The sequence below is a fragment of the Taeniopygia guttata genome, chromosome Z, assembly GCF_048771995.1.
Source record: "Taeniopygia guttata chromosome Z, bTaeGut7.mat, whole genome shotgun sequence".
In the NCBI taxonomy this organism is placed as follows: domain Eukaryota; kingdom Metazoa; phylum Chordata; class Aves; order Passeriformes; family Estrildidae; genus Taeniopygia; species Taeniopygia guttata.
The window spans coordinates 50,192,890-50,208,113 of NC_133063.1; the positions used below are offsets into that span (position 1 = coordinate 50,192,890).

At 42.0% G+C, this 15,224-nt stretch overlaps 1 protein-coding gene and 1 long non-coding RNA gene across 6 annotated transcripts in view; one reads left to right on the forward strand and one right to left on the reverse strand.

Annotated features, from left to right (window-relative positions):
• Window positions 1-705: 705 nt before the first annotated feature.
• Window positions 706-13,963, reverse strand: LOC140681923 (uncharacterized). Its single transcript, XR_012053145.1, has 3 exons — window positions 13,826-13,963; window positions 10,981-11,161; window positions 706-1,102 (listed from the first exon to the last, which is right to left on the reverse strand). It is a non-coding gene; the product is annotated as an uncharacterized lncRNA (long non-coding RNA).
• The window catches only part of EGFLAM (EGF like, fibronectin type III and laminin G domains), a 79,781-nt gene continuing 78,452 nt past the window's right edge, over window positions 13,896-15,224 (forward strand). For all 5 annotated transcript variants that reach the window (XR_012053144.1, XM_072922631.1, XM_072922630.1 and 2 more), the window contains exon 1: window positions 13,896-14,029. Coding sequence is in view for 4 of the 5 variants with exons in the window: in XM_072922631.1 (XP_072778732.1) it covers window positions 13,921-14,029 (109 nt within the window). In the remaining variant the exon portion in view is untranslated. The remainder of the gene's footprint in view (window positions 14,030-15,224) is intronic.

The following is a 15,224-nucleotide window of genomic DNA, read 5'->3' on the forward strand; positions in this document are numbered from 1 at the left end:
CACCAGATCTTAGACAAAAGAGCAGTCCCTTAGGGCTGGATTGTGAATCTCCAGTCTAAGCTGAGTTGGATGAGAGGAGCAGCATCACTTTATGTGGGGATCAAAGTACAGGCTTTATCCTTAGCTCTTTCCCCCTCATTTGTTTTGGAAAAGCTGATATCACTAGCCTACAAAATTGCACCACACTGTTCCCTGCTCTTTTACTGGCCGCTCCAATTCCTGTGGAAACAGCTGGCTTCCACAGGAATGGGAGGCACTAATTTTCCCTGTTCTACTGCTATCCTGTTCCTAAGTCACCACTTTGCTTCTTACAGTGTGAGGAGAATGAAGGTCTTTTTATTTTCTTCACCCAGTACATTGGAGCAGTGTCTATTTAGTTCTCAGACAGCAGGTCACACCAGCCAATAAACAAACCCCAGTGATCCCCTACAGCTTTCACAGGCCTGCACTTTGACATTTCATTTCTCAGACTCCCACTGAGAATGTCTGAAAATGTCTGTTCACATTTTGTTTCTAAGATCTCTGTATGACATTCAAGCTATCTTGTGTACATACAACATGGGTGAGGAATTTAATTGTTTATAACAAGGCTAGGTATTCATAAGTGTTTAAAGAGTCCCTAGACCCAGCCGTCAGTGCATGGTTGCAATTCTAAGTCCCATTTGTTTTTAAAATCCTTCTTTTTCATATGGAGAAAACTAAGCATTGTTTTTTACCACCTAAATTAATTTTTATTTTTATTTTCCCAGAGTTCACAAACAATGGTTTTGCAAATAGCAAGAGGAGTGGTTGCAGCATGTATGGATGGTTTGTCACAATCATCGTGACACCAGCTCTATTGCACTCAAAGGTGACAGATAGGCCAGCAGTGTTCAGATGTCTGTGCTGTCACAAGTGCTTCAAAGTCAGGAGCCAACAGAACAGTTTGCTATATTTTGGTGTTGCGGAACAGTTTGCTATATTTTGGTGTTGGTTCTGGACTCTAGTAGTGAGTGGAGTTGCAGTGCAGCTGAGAGCCACAGCCCAAAAGCCAGAGCATTCTAGTGAGATCAGAGACGGAACACTGCAGACACTGTCTTCCTGATGTGCCTTTTTGGCTGTGCTGGAAGAAAAAAAGTATAGCTATTTAACAATTATATTCTGCATAAAGTCAGCATTAGATTGCTAGTGAGAGGAAAGGTTACAGCACTGGTTTTCAGCAGTAGATAGTAATATAATATCTATAAAAATGAAGATGAAAATATTTTAGGCTCTTAATTACATGCCACATGCACACAACACAATAGATTTGGTTAGCTGAGATCTTGACAAACTTACAGGCTACAGAAGGTGGAAATATATAGAGCTTATTGATCAGAGACATTTAAAGAATGAGCCTCTTTAATAACTGCCATTCTACTGCATGTGAAAAATAAAACAGATAGATCCAAGTGGTGCTCTCTTAACAGAAAATATCATGGCTTAGCTCTGGGATTGGTACAAGAATAGAAATAAACCAAAGAGAAATTAATCTAGGAAGATACAGAATGGTATTCTTAAGGAAATATATCTAAATATGACACCAACAAAGCAGTGTTCAATAAATTTTAAATTGGCTTAATCCAAGAGACCATGTGATGCCTCACAGATATGATACATGTGATGCAAGCTTCTATTATTTCTGTTAACAGAGTGCATCTGGAAGGTCCTAAAGATCTGAGAAGTTTTTATTTGGTATGATTTCTTTCTTTCTTTCTTTCTTTCTTTCTTTCTTTCTTTCTTTCTTTCTTTCTTTCTTTCTTTCTTTCTTTCTTTCTTTCTTTCTTTCTTTCTTTCTTTCTTTCTTTCTTTCTTTCTTTCTTTCTTTCTTTCTTTCTTTCTTTCTTTCTTTCTTTCTTTCTTTCTTTCTTTCTTTCTTTCTTTCTTTCTTTCTTTCTTTCTTTCTTTCTTTCTTTCTTTCTTTCTTTCTTTCTTTCTTTCTTTCTTTCTTTCTTTCAAAAATATTTTTTCTGATGGTAGACAAAGGGAGAAAAAACACAGCTATTCTTTCACCATGGAAAATAAAAGTAAAAATAGTTTGCAATGTTAAATATGATGTTAAAATGCTTTTAATTAATAGGAAGATTCAGTTATTGTCTTCCTCCTGGATGAGTAAGAAAAAGAAAGCCTTGATGACTTTGAAGAAGAGTTTGCAAAAAAACAAGCTACATAAACACTGCAATCTTATTTCATGAGCACACTGTCCCTTCTCCCCGCACTACTAGAAGTTAATATGCTAGGGCCAGACCCTTGGTCACTGTGAGAGGCAGTGGTTTTCTGAAGCTGATGGAGCATCCTAGGAGCTGTCCTGACTTAAATCTACATAGGATCTCATGTAATATATTACAAAATATAATATAGCTGATGTTAAGGGGACATACTTATATCCTTATTGGTCATATGTATGCTTGGCAGCAGCAAAGTAACCTCAGGAAACATGGTTGCAAAGCAAAGATACAGGTGGTATTTGTTGCTATGGAAGTTTCAGACGAGCTTTGAGTTACATAGCAAAAAATTACTTGGTACCTCCTCTTAATAAAATCTCTGGACTTCCTGCACCCAGTGTCTATGAGATTTTTTCTCTTTTATATGGAGAGTCCTTTAGTAACTAGAATAGAGAAATACAGCCTGGATAATTCCACTTAATCTGTACTTATGTATATTCCCTTTATCACTGCTCTCTCTTGAGCCTGACCTGAAAAATTATCCTGAACTAAAAAAAGTAGTACTATAAATCCAGAATAGCTCCACCAGAATAGACATGGGTAGAGATGGACAGATCACTCTGAGTATGAGCTGTTGTATTTTCACTTTCAAGTTGTGTAAAAGTTAGCATTTACTTCCTTCTGCAAAAAAAGGTAGTTTGTCTGATATTTGATAGAGCTCATTGCTTACTGGAGTATAAACATGAAAGAGGCACTATCCAGTGTAGGTAGAGGAACCATTTTTCCGGCTACTCGTGTTCTGTCTGGAAATTTTATCTGGACAGAATTTAAGAACTTTTGCACATTTTTACAATCCCTTGGAATCAGGCCTAATGAAGCTGCAGACCTGAAGACACTCATTAAGTATCCATATCCCACCCGGTACACATGCTCTTTATACCAGCAGAGTAGGCACCATACCATGCACACAGAGGTAAGTTTCTGAAAGGAAAACCTGGTCAAAGCCACAGTAGTACCACTGAAATTATAATATTACAGAGTACTGCAATTCAAAATAATTTAAAAAAGATGTGGCATATAGTAAGGAAGTCTCTCAAAAATGTGAAGTTCTCAATTCCTATAGAAGAATATTAAAAAAAAACAAAACAAAAAAAACAACAAACACTAATTTATTCTTCCCTTTAGCTCTTTATTTTCAATATTACAGTTGATTTAGTTCAGCCCTAGGCTTACTGTCCTTGTTACAGCATATCTGTGCTGATATTAAGACTATTTAGGAAATCCTAATAATCTGTAGCACGTGCACCTGAGGAAATAAGGCAGTCTTTAGGGGGCTGGGTCAGTGGCTTCCTCTCTCCTGTCTTGTAAGCCAAAGCATAATTTGTTGCTTCTTAACTCTTTGTTAAAAAGCAAATTTGATGCATTCCTAAAGTGCCCACATCAGGTTTCTGGTCTTACTAAAACTGCACAAGAGTTTTGCTCTTACACAAGTGCAGTGTAATTCAGAGACGTTTACTGTTTGGAAGCTGGATACAAAGTCCTACATATGTGCATAGATCAGAATACAAAGCGGTGTTTCCCAACTATTGCACTTTTTTGCCTTGATTAGGGATAGAGTAGTTGCAGCTTCATGTATCCCCAAGCACAGAGGTATTAAAAATCATTCATGAACACCTTAACATTCATCTGACAAATGCAAAATCCACTGAAGTCACTAAAAGGTTTTCAGTTGACTTTACCAGTTTTGGTTCCAGTCCAGTAAAGAAATTGCATTAATAATTTTTCCAGAACCATGTGGTCTAAGTTACAAAGTGTCTTATTTGTATTAGAGCCATAGCAAAAAATGCTAAATCAGATGGAGAACTCATATTTAATATGACATCCTGTTCCCTGTCTCTGAGAGAAAATAAATAGGTATGTCCATTGGCAAGGGGACAGCTGGCCAATTTAATGCATAACTTCAAGTGCAAAACCACTGCCTCACATTGACTTTGCCTCTGCACTTGGGTTGCCATACATCTCAGCAGTGGGTACCAGAGAGGCAAATGGCAAGGTGGCCAGCATTGAAACTGGGGTGGCAATTTTAGGAAAAAAGATCAAGATGGACATTGGGACAGGAGCACAGAATCCTACACCTCACCCACTCTGCAATACAACAGGACTGCTGAGTGGAGATGCATGTCAAAACTGCCTTGGAATAAGAAAACTGTGCTGGAAAAATCTGGCCTTTCATTTAGAAGCCAAAGGTGAGGGAGATGCATGACAGGGCCAGGAGGCAGCACAACTGACCAAGACTTGAGACAGTTTTACATACACTAGCATAGATATCACACATGATGTGAGTGCACATGATGTGCCTTGCACAGAAACCATCAGACACCTTCAGGGTTATGGTTACATCAAAGGAATAGTACCCTCATCTCCTGAAACTGGGGTACAGATCAGTACCATTTCTCTTGTACTGCTTTGCAGCTCACCAAGACACTTGGAACCTGAAATATCGATCCACAACATAGTCATTATAAACATAAATAAGATGAATGATGAAATTTCCTACTCCATAAAATCTGCTGCTGTGTGACTACTCAAGAGTTCATTTGGTCATGTGCTCTTGGGGAAACAAAGACTCTCCCAGATCCATTATGTTAACAGTCTGGGCAGTTCTTGTACTAGTAACTGCCACCAAGCAGTTGCCCTTGGTAACCACAGTTGAAGTTGTCCCTCTAGAATTTTGTGGAACTTAGATATTAACCTATGCAGGTAAAGGAAAAGGAAATTGCTGTCTTGCTTAAAACTTCTTTCAGCCTAAAAATAAGAATCATGATTTTAGGATAAAATCAGTACCTCAGTAACCCACTGTTTTCATATTTCCACAAGCAGGGGGCTTTTATAATGACAAGAAAGATGTAAGATCATGTTGAGTTAAGCTTGTGAAATAAATAACACATCTTACTGTTTTATTTTCTTAGTCAAAAAATGAAAAAGTTAAAAGGTTTCACAACTTGTTCACCTTCTAATCCTATCCTGGTGCTGTTGGTGCGTTTATGGTTTATTGGCTGGACCTTGCTACCAGCTATGTTTATATAAATGTTACTCTGCTAGGGCAAAAAATTGCTTTCAAAGATATCTTCAAAAAGTTATGATTTTCAAAAACTCCTTAGAGTCTTATCAAGCTGCAAGACAGCTGGAGTTATCTCTATCATATTTTCTCGGTGTTTCAAGACAGTGAATAAAGCGTGACAAGTAAAGTTTTCAGTGATCTTTAGAAAGAGACAGAGGAGGAAGATCCTAGATGAATCAATGATCAAAATTAGCTGGACACCTCTTATTTTTATATTCGTGTAAACTGGGACACCATGTGATACCTATAAGAGTGTTCTTTAATGTCAGGTTCAAGAGGTAAACTAGTATATGATGTTATATCCATGGCAATATGTTAGCCCACCATGACTGGGCTCCTACAAGGTACATGGCACTAATTCAGCAGTTTTGTCCTTGACTTGGAAAGAAAAATTCATCTTATTAAAACTTTTGCTTTTTCCTCCTGTGCTTATGTTTCCCTATGGAAGGAGGAGAAGAGAATGAGTGAAAATGAACTAGCAGATCTTGTGGTCTTCCACTTCTTCAATGACCTTCCCAGAAATGTCATTCCTTCTGCAAATTCATCTTTTAGTGGTCTCTCTGGCAAGTAAGAAGGGAGTAGTGGATGATACCCCAGAGTGCTGCACAGCCCTTCAGAAGAGCCTCGGCAGGTAGGAAAGATGGACAGAAAAGAACAATTTGAAATTCTACAAGGACCCATGCAGAGTCCTACACCTAGGGAGGAACAACCATGGGTACTAGCACAGGTTGGAGCCCAGCTTGCTGGAAAGCAGTTCTGTGGAGCAGGACCTGAGGGTCCTGGTGGACAACAAACTGTGAACGAGCCAGCAGTGCCCTTGTGGCCCGGAAGGCAGCACAATCCTGGGATGCCTCTGGAAGAGCGCTGCCAGAAGGTCAAGGGAGGTGATCCTGCCGTGCTGCTCAGCTCTAGTGAGATCTCACCTGGAGTCTGTGCTCAGTGCTGGTCTCTGGAGCACAACAGAGACATGGAGCTCCTGGAGTGGGTCCAGCAGAGAGCTACAGACGTGAGCAAGGGACTGGAGCATTTCTATTATGAGGAAAGGCTGAGACAATAGATCCTTTTCAGCCTTGAAGAGGGATAACTGAGAAGGGACCTCATTCCTGTCTGTCAGTGTCTGCAGGGAGGGGTCAGTGCTGAGCAACAGGACAAGAGGCAAGGAGCAGTGAGTGATGCACAGGAAGGTTCACCTGAACATGAGGAGGAACTTCTTTACTGTGCAGTGCCTGAGCAATGGAACAGTTTGCCCACAGAGGCTGTGGAGTCTCCCTCTCTGGAGATATCTCATTTTTTTGGATGCAGTCCTGTGCCATGTTCTCTGGGATGGCCCTGCTTGGGTAGGGGGAGTGGACCAGGTGACCCACAGTGGTCCTTCCAAACTGACCCATTCTGTGATTCTGAAATTCTGATCACAAACATGGGAAAAATATCCTTGGAAATTATATCCTAAGCAGGAGTTACACACCAGTCTGTGAAGTTAACAGATGAGAGGGTGGGGAGATGATACATATTCTATTAAACAGAAGAACAATGAAAGACAATCTTTGAAGTCACTTTTTTGAGAGCAGCAGAGGGACTAAAATGGGAAAACAAATATGAAGATGGTGCTTTGAGCTCCTCAAAGCATTGTGGATCATTCATTTTTCATTATGTCATTATAATAAAGAGAAAAAAACAAAAAAAAATTCCAACATCTCCCACACTTACAAATAATAAATATTTAATATTTGCTGCATGTAAACTTTATGAGCATCTAAAGCAATATCAAGTTTGTAAAAGACCACATTTCTTCCTTCTGCTGCTTTTCATTGCATTTACCATAGGTCCAGGGAACTTACTTGGCAAGAGGTGAACTTGCTCTGCTAAATCACCAGGAATAAATCTGGGAATTATTGATTTATCTGAGATTCAAGGGTGAGAGAGATATATAAAAATATGCTTAATATTCTTAAGTGAGACTTTTTTTTGTATTTTGGTCTTTGTGCTTCTGCTGTTTCTTTATGAGTTGAATAAAGGACACGGTAAAGAGTGTCTGAGTTCAAAACAATGCTTTCTCCACCTTACCAAAACACAGACAAGGAAGAAGAAAGGAGAAGGAAAGCAAGGTTATTAAACCACGAATGTAAAATCCACAAACAAGTCTGACAGAAAGAATAACTAAATAATTTTCTCATAAATAACAAGTGTCAGGTTTGTCTCTCACAAGCTACCACACATGTTGCTGGGCCCCATTTCCAAGGCACTCTTTTGCTTAAGAATCTTCCAATCTTGTAGTTAAATTTACTCAGATTGAATAGTCTTTGGAGCTTACTTTGGACATCTGTAGTGTACTGAAACCCTAATCTGTGACCAAAGAGCTATCAAATTCTCTGTTACAGGAGTGAGAAAAAATAATATTTACCAAAATAAACTACAGAATTACATTTTAGGATTTGAACACATAGACAACAATATCCATTTTAGTGTGCTGGCACAAATGAATGATTGTGCTCACTCCTAATCACATTTATTTTAAATTTTAAACGAAGTAAAATTAGCCCACAAACACAATGCCTACTGTTTATTCCCTGTAATCCTATTGTTTTAGCAGTGTAATGCGTACTAGTTATTAATTATAAATTATTATAAGTTATAAATATAGATTATCTTAATTATAAATATATTGCATTGTGTGACTAATAAGAAATGTATAGTGTGTTAGGGAAGAACACTTCATAACATGATAAGTACTAATGTGGCATAAAATAAAAAGTGAAAATTAGTAAGGGCAAAAGAGTGAGACAACAATGAGGAATGCAAAGTTTTACACTGGCCAGATGACTGCAGGGCTATGAACACTATTTTTCTTGTTGCCCATCATCCTCCCATTTCCCACTCTTGTTCTCAGCATTTTCTCCTGGCATGCTTGGAAGTCTGAGCCATAACAAGACCTTTCTATGTTATCTCCAAGTTTCTGTGTGTAGAACTGCAGGTCTTGGCTGTGGTTTGTAAGTACTGATGGAGTACAAGTAATCTGTGAAATGTATTTAATAAAACCATCCTTAAACATAATAGGAAGCGAAGAAATGAAGGGACCAAAAAAATAACCCAGAATACAGCAGGAGGCAGGGAGGTTAGGAGAAAGGGCTGACAGCACATGAATGAAGGTTGTAAAGACTCTCTTCTCTGTAGCACAGTCACTGCTTGCAGATGATCATGCGTGCTTTCTGGCAATGCTATAGCCAGTCCAGAGACAATGGAGGACAGAAAGAATCTGAGCCCTTGGTCAGGATGATGGAGTTAAAGCCATCAGTTTGGCTAATAAATATATGTCAAATATTTATTGATGTGACAAGAGAAGGCTAATGCTGTTTGATTGGTCTTGTTTTTTCAGCATTTAATAGATGTGTAGTATGTTTCTGATGTACAGTTGTTTCTATATTATGATATCAGTAAATGGCAGGCAGGGATCGTCTTGGGTTCCTTCCCCTAAATTAATTAATTCAGGGCTTCATAGACTGTCTTATGGAAAACATAGAGAATAGAAAGAGCCTTAAAGGCTCAGTTGAGATCCAGATCTAAAATAAATTGATGGTGTCAAAAGCTAGGAACTTAACAGGATAAACTCGTCCCTTCACTGTTTCAAGGTAGTTTAAATTTACATAGACCTTTATGTGTTTCCTAATAATATCCCCAGGAAAAAGCCCTACCAACTCTGCAGGAAAACTAGTTTCCATGACCCTTGTCCCTTGAGTTTGTTTGGCAGCCTGAACTTCCTAACCTGTTCAGATGTACAATGGCTGAAACAGCTCTACCAAAGACACTCTATTTAGTTAAGCCAGGAAAAAACAGTTTATGCAGAAGAGTTATGGCTTTAAGTGAGATATTGTCATATGCACTCTATGCACATCTATGGCATTTTGTATGTTAGGCAATTATTTATTATAAAGATTAGTAGAAGCAACAAATATATTCATTTATGAAACATCACTGGTTTCTAATTTAATAACAAGATGGAAATTGCCACTGGTTTGTTTGTTATTGATATAAAACTAAATGTGACTTGCTAAATTAAAGTTTGCCGGTTTTAAGTGATATATTTGTGAGGTTTAATTTTGAAAACTAGTAAGTAATAGTCCTTCTGTTTTCCATAAATGTATGAAGGTGCTAAAGTCAATAAAAAGATCTTTTCTTCTATGTAATTCTATTTAACACATATACAGATTGGTATAAGTCTTTATCAGTATCTCATTGGAATAAATACCAGAATGGTAAAATAGTGATCTTGGCATATTAAAAGGACCTTAACAGGTCAAAAGTTTATGCTCTTCCTTCAAGAAGAACCTCTGAAAATACTCCTGACAAAAATCTATAGTGGATCATGAACAAATTGACACAATGCTACATATTTGGAATTTGTCTTTTAATAAATGCTGATTATTAAAAAAAAAAAAAAAAAAAGAAAAAAGAAAAGAGGGACAACAACAGAATTTTTAAAGCTTTAATTAGTGAGAAAATAATCCATTCTTCATAATTTTGAAAATGGCCAGATTCCAAATGTCTTAATCTGACCCCATGCTCCCATCATAGAAAGAATTATAAAGGTATAAAATATACCATTTCAGCATGAGATGCCCTCATTTGTACACTTCTATCTCAAAAGACTTTTTCACTGTTTTTCTTTTAGTCCTATTCTGGACTAAATGTATCCACATGTTGAACAACTCTGAAAAAAGTTACAAATTTACACTCCTCTTTCAAGTGGACACAAACTCCAAGGCAAAGACTAGACTCTTCTACCCCCATGAATTACAGTGGGAAAGCCTGCTAACCTCACTGGCCAGGTTCTTCTGCTACCCAGTCTCTCCATCTGCTCACTTAACTGCCCACAAACAAAGGTATCCTTGATTCTACCAAATAGTTTTGGGGTAAACATCCTGTTTTAGATCCTTCCACAGTGATTTATTGTAAACTAAATCAGGTGATGAAAATAAGTGTAAACAAATAAATTCAGGTGTTAGCTTATTTAGCATCTTCCCTGGTGGAGGAGATAATGATGGAAAACCGCCTCCACCACCACTAGACTCCTGGGTTTATGGACTTTTGAAAAACTCTGCCTCAGTCCTTTTCAACAAGTATTTACAACCACTGGAGAACCAAGCACCTGAAGGATATTTTACATATTCTCTGGAACAAAACAAAAATCTCATCAATGGTATAGAGGTGGCTCTGAGGCTGAATCAAATGGCAGACCACTGATTAAAGCCAAATCCTGACAGAACAAGTTTCAGAAGCGGACAAAGAGAAGCAGCTGGATGAATATGCTGATGAGAGGTACAATTAGTAACTGTGCTTTTCTGGTACAACAGACTCCTCCATGATAAAGGAGGATGTAAGATGATGATGTAGCTCACAAGATGGTCTGAAACAGGCACAAAACCCAGCAACAGTCTAATCTCCCAAAAATCAGCACTGTCAGAAGTTAATGTAACTCTTCACTCATCTTGCCATCTCCCAGATCAATGAACAGCAAGGCATACATTTACCTTTTTAACAAAATTCTAAGCTTTAATTCTACATTCTCCCTCTGACAGGGGTTACATTAACAAATATGTGCCAAATTTTATTAATTTTAATCAGTATGCTACTGGAAGACAACAGGGACTATGCTAATGAGGAGAGAGTAAAAAATCTTACCAGTCAGAAAGCCACTGTGAGTCATGTTGTTATTTTGAGAGAGTTCACCAGGCTTGTAGTGGATTACCTCTGTTGGTAGGATTTTCAGGAAGAGCACCTCTCCATACATCCAGAACTGAATATTCTGCTCCATTGCAGCAGAGGGCAAGTTGACAACTTGCATGGCTGCAGAGATAATGTCCTAAAACAGTAATTAAAATTACAAAATCTGTCTGAATCTTACGACTGCCTGAAACTCTGTAGTATGAGCTTTGGTATTCCTATCACTTTGGCCTCGATATGTCCAACTACAACTCAGTCACAGAGTACTTTGGGTAGGTAGGTGTATGTGAGAAGACAAACTACAGTGGTTATTATGAGTACTGCCAGAAACGAAAGTCAGAAGAAGGCAATGCAGAAGGGAAGGAAGGAAGGAAGGAAGGAAGGAAGGAGGGAAGGAGGGAAGGAGGGAAGGAGGGAAGGAGGGAAGGAGGGAAGGAGGGAAGGAAGGAAGGAGGGAAGGAAGGAAGGAGGGAAGGAAGGAAGGAAGGAAGGAAGGAAGGAAGGAAGGAAGGAAGGAAGGAAGGAAGGAAGGAAGGAAGGAAGGAAGGAAGGAAGGAAGGAAGGAAGGAAGGAAGGAAGGAAGGAAGGAAGGAAGGAAGGAAGGAAGGAAGGAAGGAAGGAAGGAAGGAAGGAAGGAAGGAAGGAAGGAAGGAAGGAAGGAAGGAAGGAAGGAAGGAAGGAAGGAAGGAAGGAAGGAAGGAAGGAAGGAAGGAAGGAAGGAAGGAAGGAAGGAAGGAAGGAAGGAAGGAAGGAAGGAAGGAAGGAAGGAAGGAAGGAAGGAAGGAAGGAAGGAAGGAAGGAAGGAAGGAAGGAAGGAAGGAAGGAAGGAAGGAAGGAAGGAAGGAAGGAAGGAAGGAAGGAAGGAAGGAAGGAAGGAAGGAAGGAAGGAAGGAAGGAAGGAAGGAAGGAAGGAAGGAAGGAAGGAAGGAAGGAGATCAAATAAGCAGAAAAGCAGAAATTGTCATGAATTTGATGACAGCACACTGTACAAACCACAATTACTTGGAGTGTATATAAAGGACAGGTTTTGCTTTTCTTCACCCTTGGCTGTGATTTGCTTGCCATTTTTGTCAATGAGTGAGCAGTCCATGTGCCTTTTGGGCAAATATGGAGTCCAGAGTGCATCCTCTGACCTGTGAAATGCAGTTTCTTAGCATGCCACAATTACTGACCCTGCCAGGAATTCCTGCCATGAGTCCTGCAGCTCTCCCACATGTACTGCAATTCCTCTGTCTCTGCAAAGGCAGCCTGATAAGAGTGTGAGACAGACATACCACTGGCATCCCAATCATGCTAACAAAACTACTCCTCATCTTTAATTCCTGTAGCCTCGAGCATATTCTCCTAGCAGTGATCACCCTGAAACTTGGAGGCTGCCCTTTCTGAGGGGACCAGTTTCTGTCTCTTCTCCTTTCCTGAGGTAGGCAAGGGCTGTTCTCTCCACTGTCTCCTGTAAAGGCTTTCATTACTGCCTCCAACTTCTTCACGAGGTACTTGCAGTACTTTTACAGGATACAGGATCAAACTCCCTGCCTCTGATCTTCTGTCCAAAAGGACTTTATCACCATTTCCTTGTCTCCTCTCATACCCTAAAGAGGTACAAATTTCCTTATTTTCCTAAATCAGCATTGCTCCCACAAAGAGACAGTTTTTCTTCCGATCTCTTCCTGGCTTTTCTCCACATGTCATAAAATTACAGCATGGAACTCATTGATCAGAGTATCAGTTTTACAGATTCACAAAGAGACTGTGTAAAACTACATAATTTATATGGACATCAGACCCACTGACAGTTACCAAAGCAAACAGCAAAATAAACAAATGAAGCAAATTTCCAAACCAAAGCCCACACAAAGCCCTCAAGACATAACAACTCTGGTGTTTCAGGGTTTATACTGATCTCTAACTAACTGAGCTTAGGATGAGACCCCGAACAGAGGACAGATAATCTCATGTCTGCTAATACAAAATTTTTTCACTTCCTTCTGTCTTTTAAATTTCAAAGATGGGATACTGATCCAAGTGGATTTTGTCCTTCATCCCACCAATGTTTCATTGCTCTGAAGAGATGCTTTGGATTTCTTGCTTATCTCACTTTTTTTTTCTGGTATGGTCCAGTTTCAGTGCTTCCCTTTGCCTTCCTTCCCCTGCCCTCTCCATCCCCTCTAATCTCCACAGGGGTTTCTATATTAGTCTGAGTGGCTGGATAGGCCTCAGCCTCCATCTGGGGCGGGGGGGATTAAATTTAATTTATCCTCTTAATTCAGCAACGATTTTCTAACCAAATCCCCTTCCTAGCTTCGCCTTCGCCCCAGCAGTTGGCTAGCATTTCAGACCCGTACTTTCGGGGGAAAAAAAAAAAGGAAGAAACCCGTGTCAAACGCCGATGCTCCCTGGGGAGGGCAGCACTAGAACTGGGGACCCTCAGGGTGGAACGGGCCACGGGGTGAGGGAGGGAAGGGGTCCCAGCTGAGGAAGAGGTGACACACTGCCCCATGGTGCCTAGGGGTGGGTCCTGAGCGCCGTCCTCGCGGGCAGGGCCGGACTGCCGAGGGACCCCGCCGGCACGGGGGTCTCCCGGCAGGGGACGCCGCGACCCCTCCAGCGGGGCTGGGTCGGATGAGCCGGGGCGGCGGCGCCCCGCGGGGGAGGCGCCGAGCCGTGCCCCGCGCCAGGCGGCCGTAATCCCATCAAAGGGCCGGACCCAGCCTCCCACCCCCTTCCCTCCGTCCCTCCCCGTCCCTGCCCGGCGCGCGTCCCAGCCCCGCTGTCCGCTGCTCGCCGCCCCGGCCCCGCTCCGCACCCGGTGCCGCCCGGAGGGGACGCGCGGCGCCGCCGGCGCCCCTCGCCCGCGGCCAGCGGCCCCAGCTCCCCGCTCTGCGGGGGCACTCGGCGCACATGGAGGTGCTGGGCGGCTGTCACCGCCGCTGCCTCGCCTTGGTGCTGCTCCTGGCTTCGTGCATCGGCTGTGCGGCCACGCCGCGCAGGAACATCCCCCGCCGGCAAGGTAGGACGGGCGGCAGCGCCAGACGAGCGGTGCCCGCTCCGCGGCACGCTTGCACCGGCGAAGTTCGCGTCCTTTTGACACTGGGGGGCTGCCCCGCGTCGGGCGCCGACGGCAGCGGGGCCGAGCGGCGGCCCCCGGGTGGGCAGCGGGGCAGTGCCTGATGTCGGGTCGCCGCGCCCACGATCAGGGAGCTCGTCCGGGGGCTCCGGGCGCCCGGCGGGGCGTGCGCCGCTCCTCGCCCTTCCCCGCGAGCCCCTGCCGCCCTCTCGCGGGGAAGAGATGGTGCCCAGGCAACAGCAGGGACCCGTGAAGTTGCGGGCTCAGTGTATGACCCGTTTCCTCCGACATCTTATACCCAGTGCCGGTGGGCGCGCTCGGCTTACAAACCAGGACCAGGCTACAGCTACTGCGGAAAAAATCGGGAAAAATTCAGCCGGTTTTCCCTGGATGCCGTAACCTGCGGTGCGGTGTGAGCAGAGTTAGAAAGTGAACCTCAAAGCCAGTCAGGGGTGACCTGTCGGGAAGGCTGTTCCGTGGCTGTGACATTCGTATGTGTGACAGCGAATAGCCTGGCACAAAGTAGTAAATGCGAAGGAAACATTACTAGAGAAGCGATGATTTTGTCTCAAAAATGTAGTCATCGTGTATCAGGCATAATGTGGTGTGCCTCCTGGTCCTGCTCGTGGCTGGGCACTGCCCGTGTCCTGTGGGAGAATTCCCACGGCTGTCGGCGGGACGTTTGCGCGCTGATCAAGGAAGTCCTGCACAGTCCTTAGAGGTTGAAAGTTAAAACCCCGAGTCTGTTTAAACCCATATGAAACAGTAAGGTAAAATGTAAACAATGAGATGAGACACGGTGCATAGTGAAGTTTGACATTCTGTATACTTTACAAATTGTGGTGCTAAGAGAAGATAACTATGCCCGGGACTGTCTCAAACACTGGGACTGTCCTGGAGTGTTTGTGACCAACACCGACTCTTATCATTGAATTCACTGAGATCAGTTCAGCTGAAAATAAAATTTAGTAAGTTCTGCCTCATCTCACAAAGTGTTTGTAGATTTAGATCCTTTTTGTATCTATCCCACAGCAGAAAGATTTGAAAGATTTTTGTTGCTGGTTTTTAGAATCACTATTGTGCATTCGTGCTCATCAGACAAGAAAACAAATGCCTGTACAGTTGGAAACTTAATACT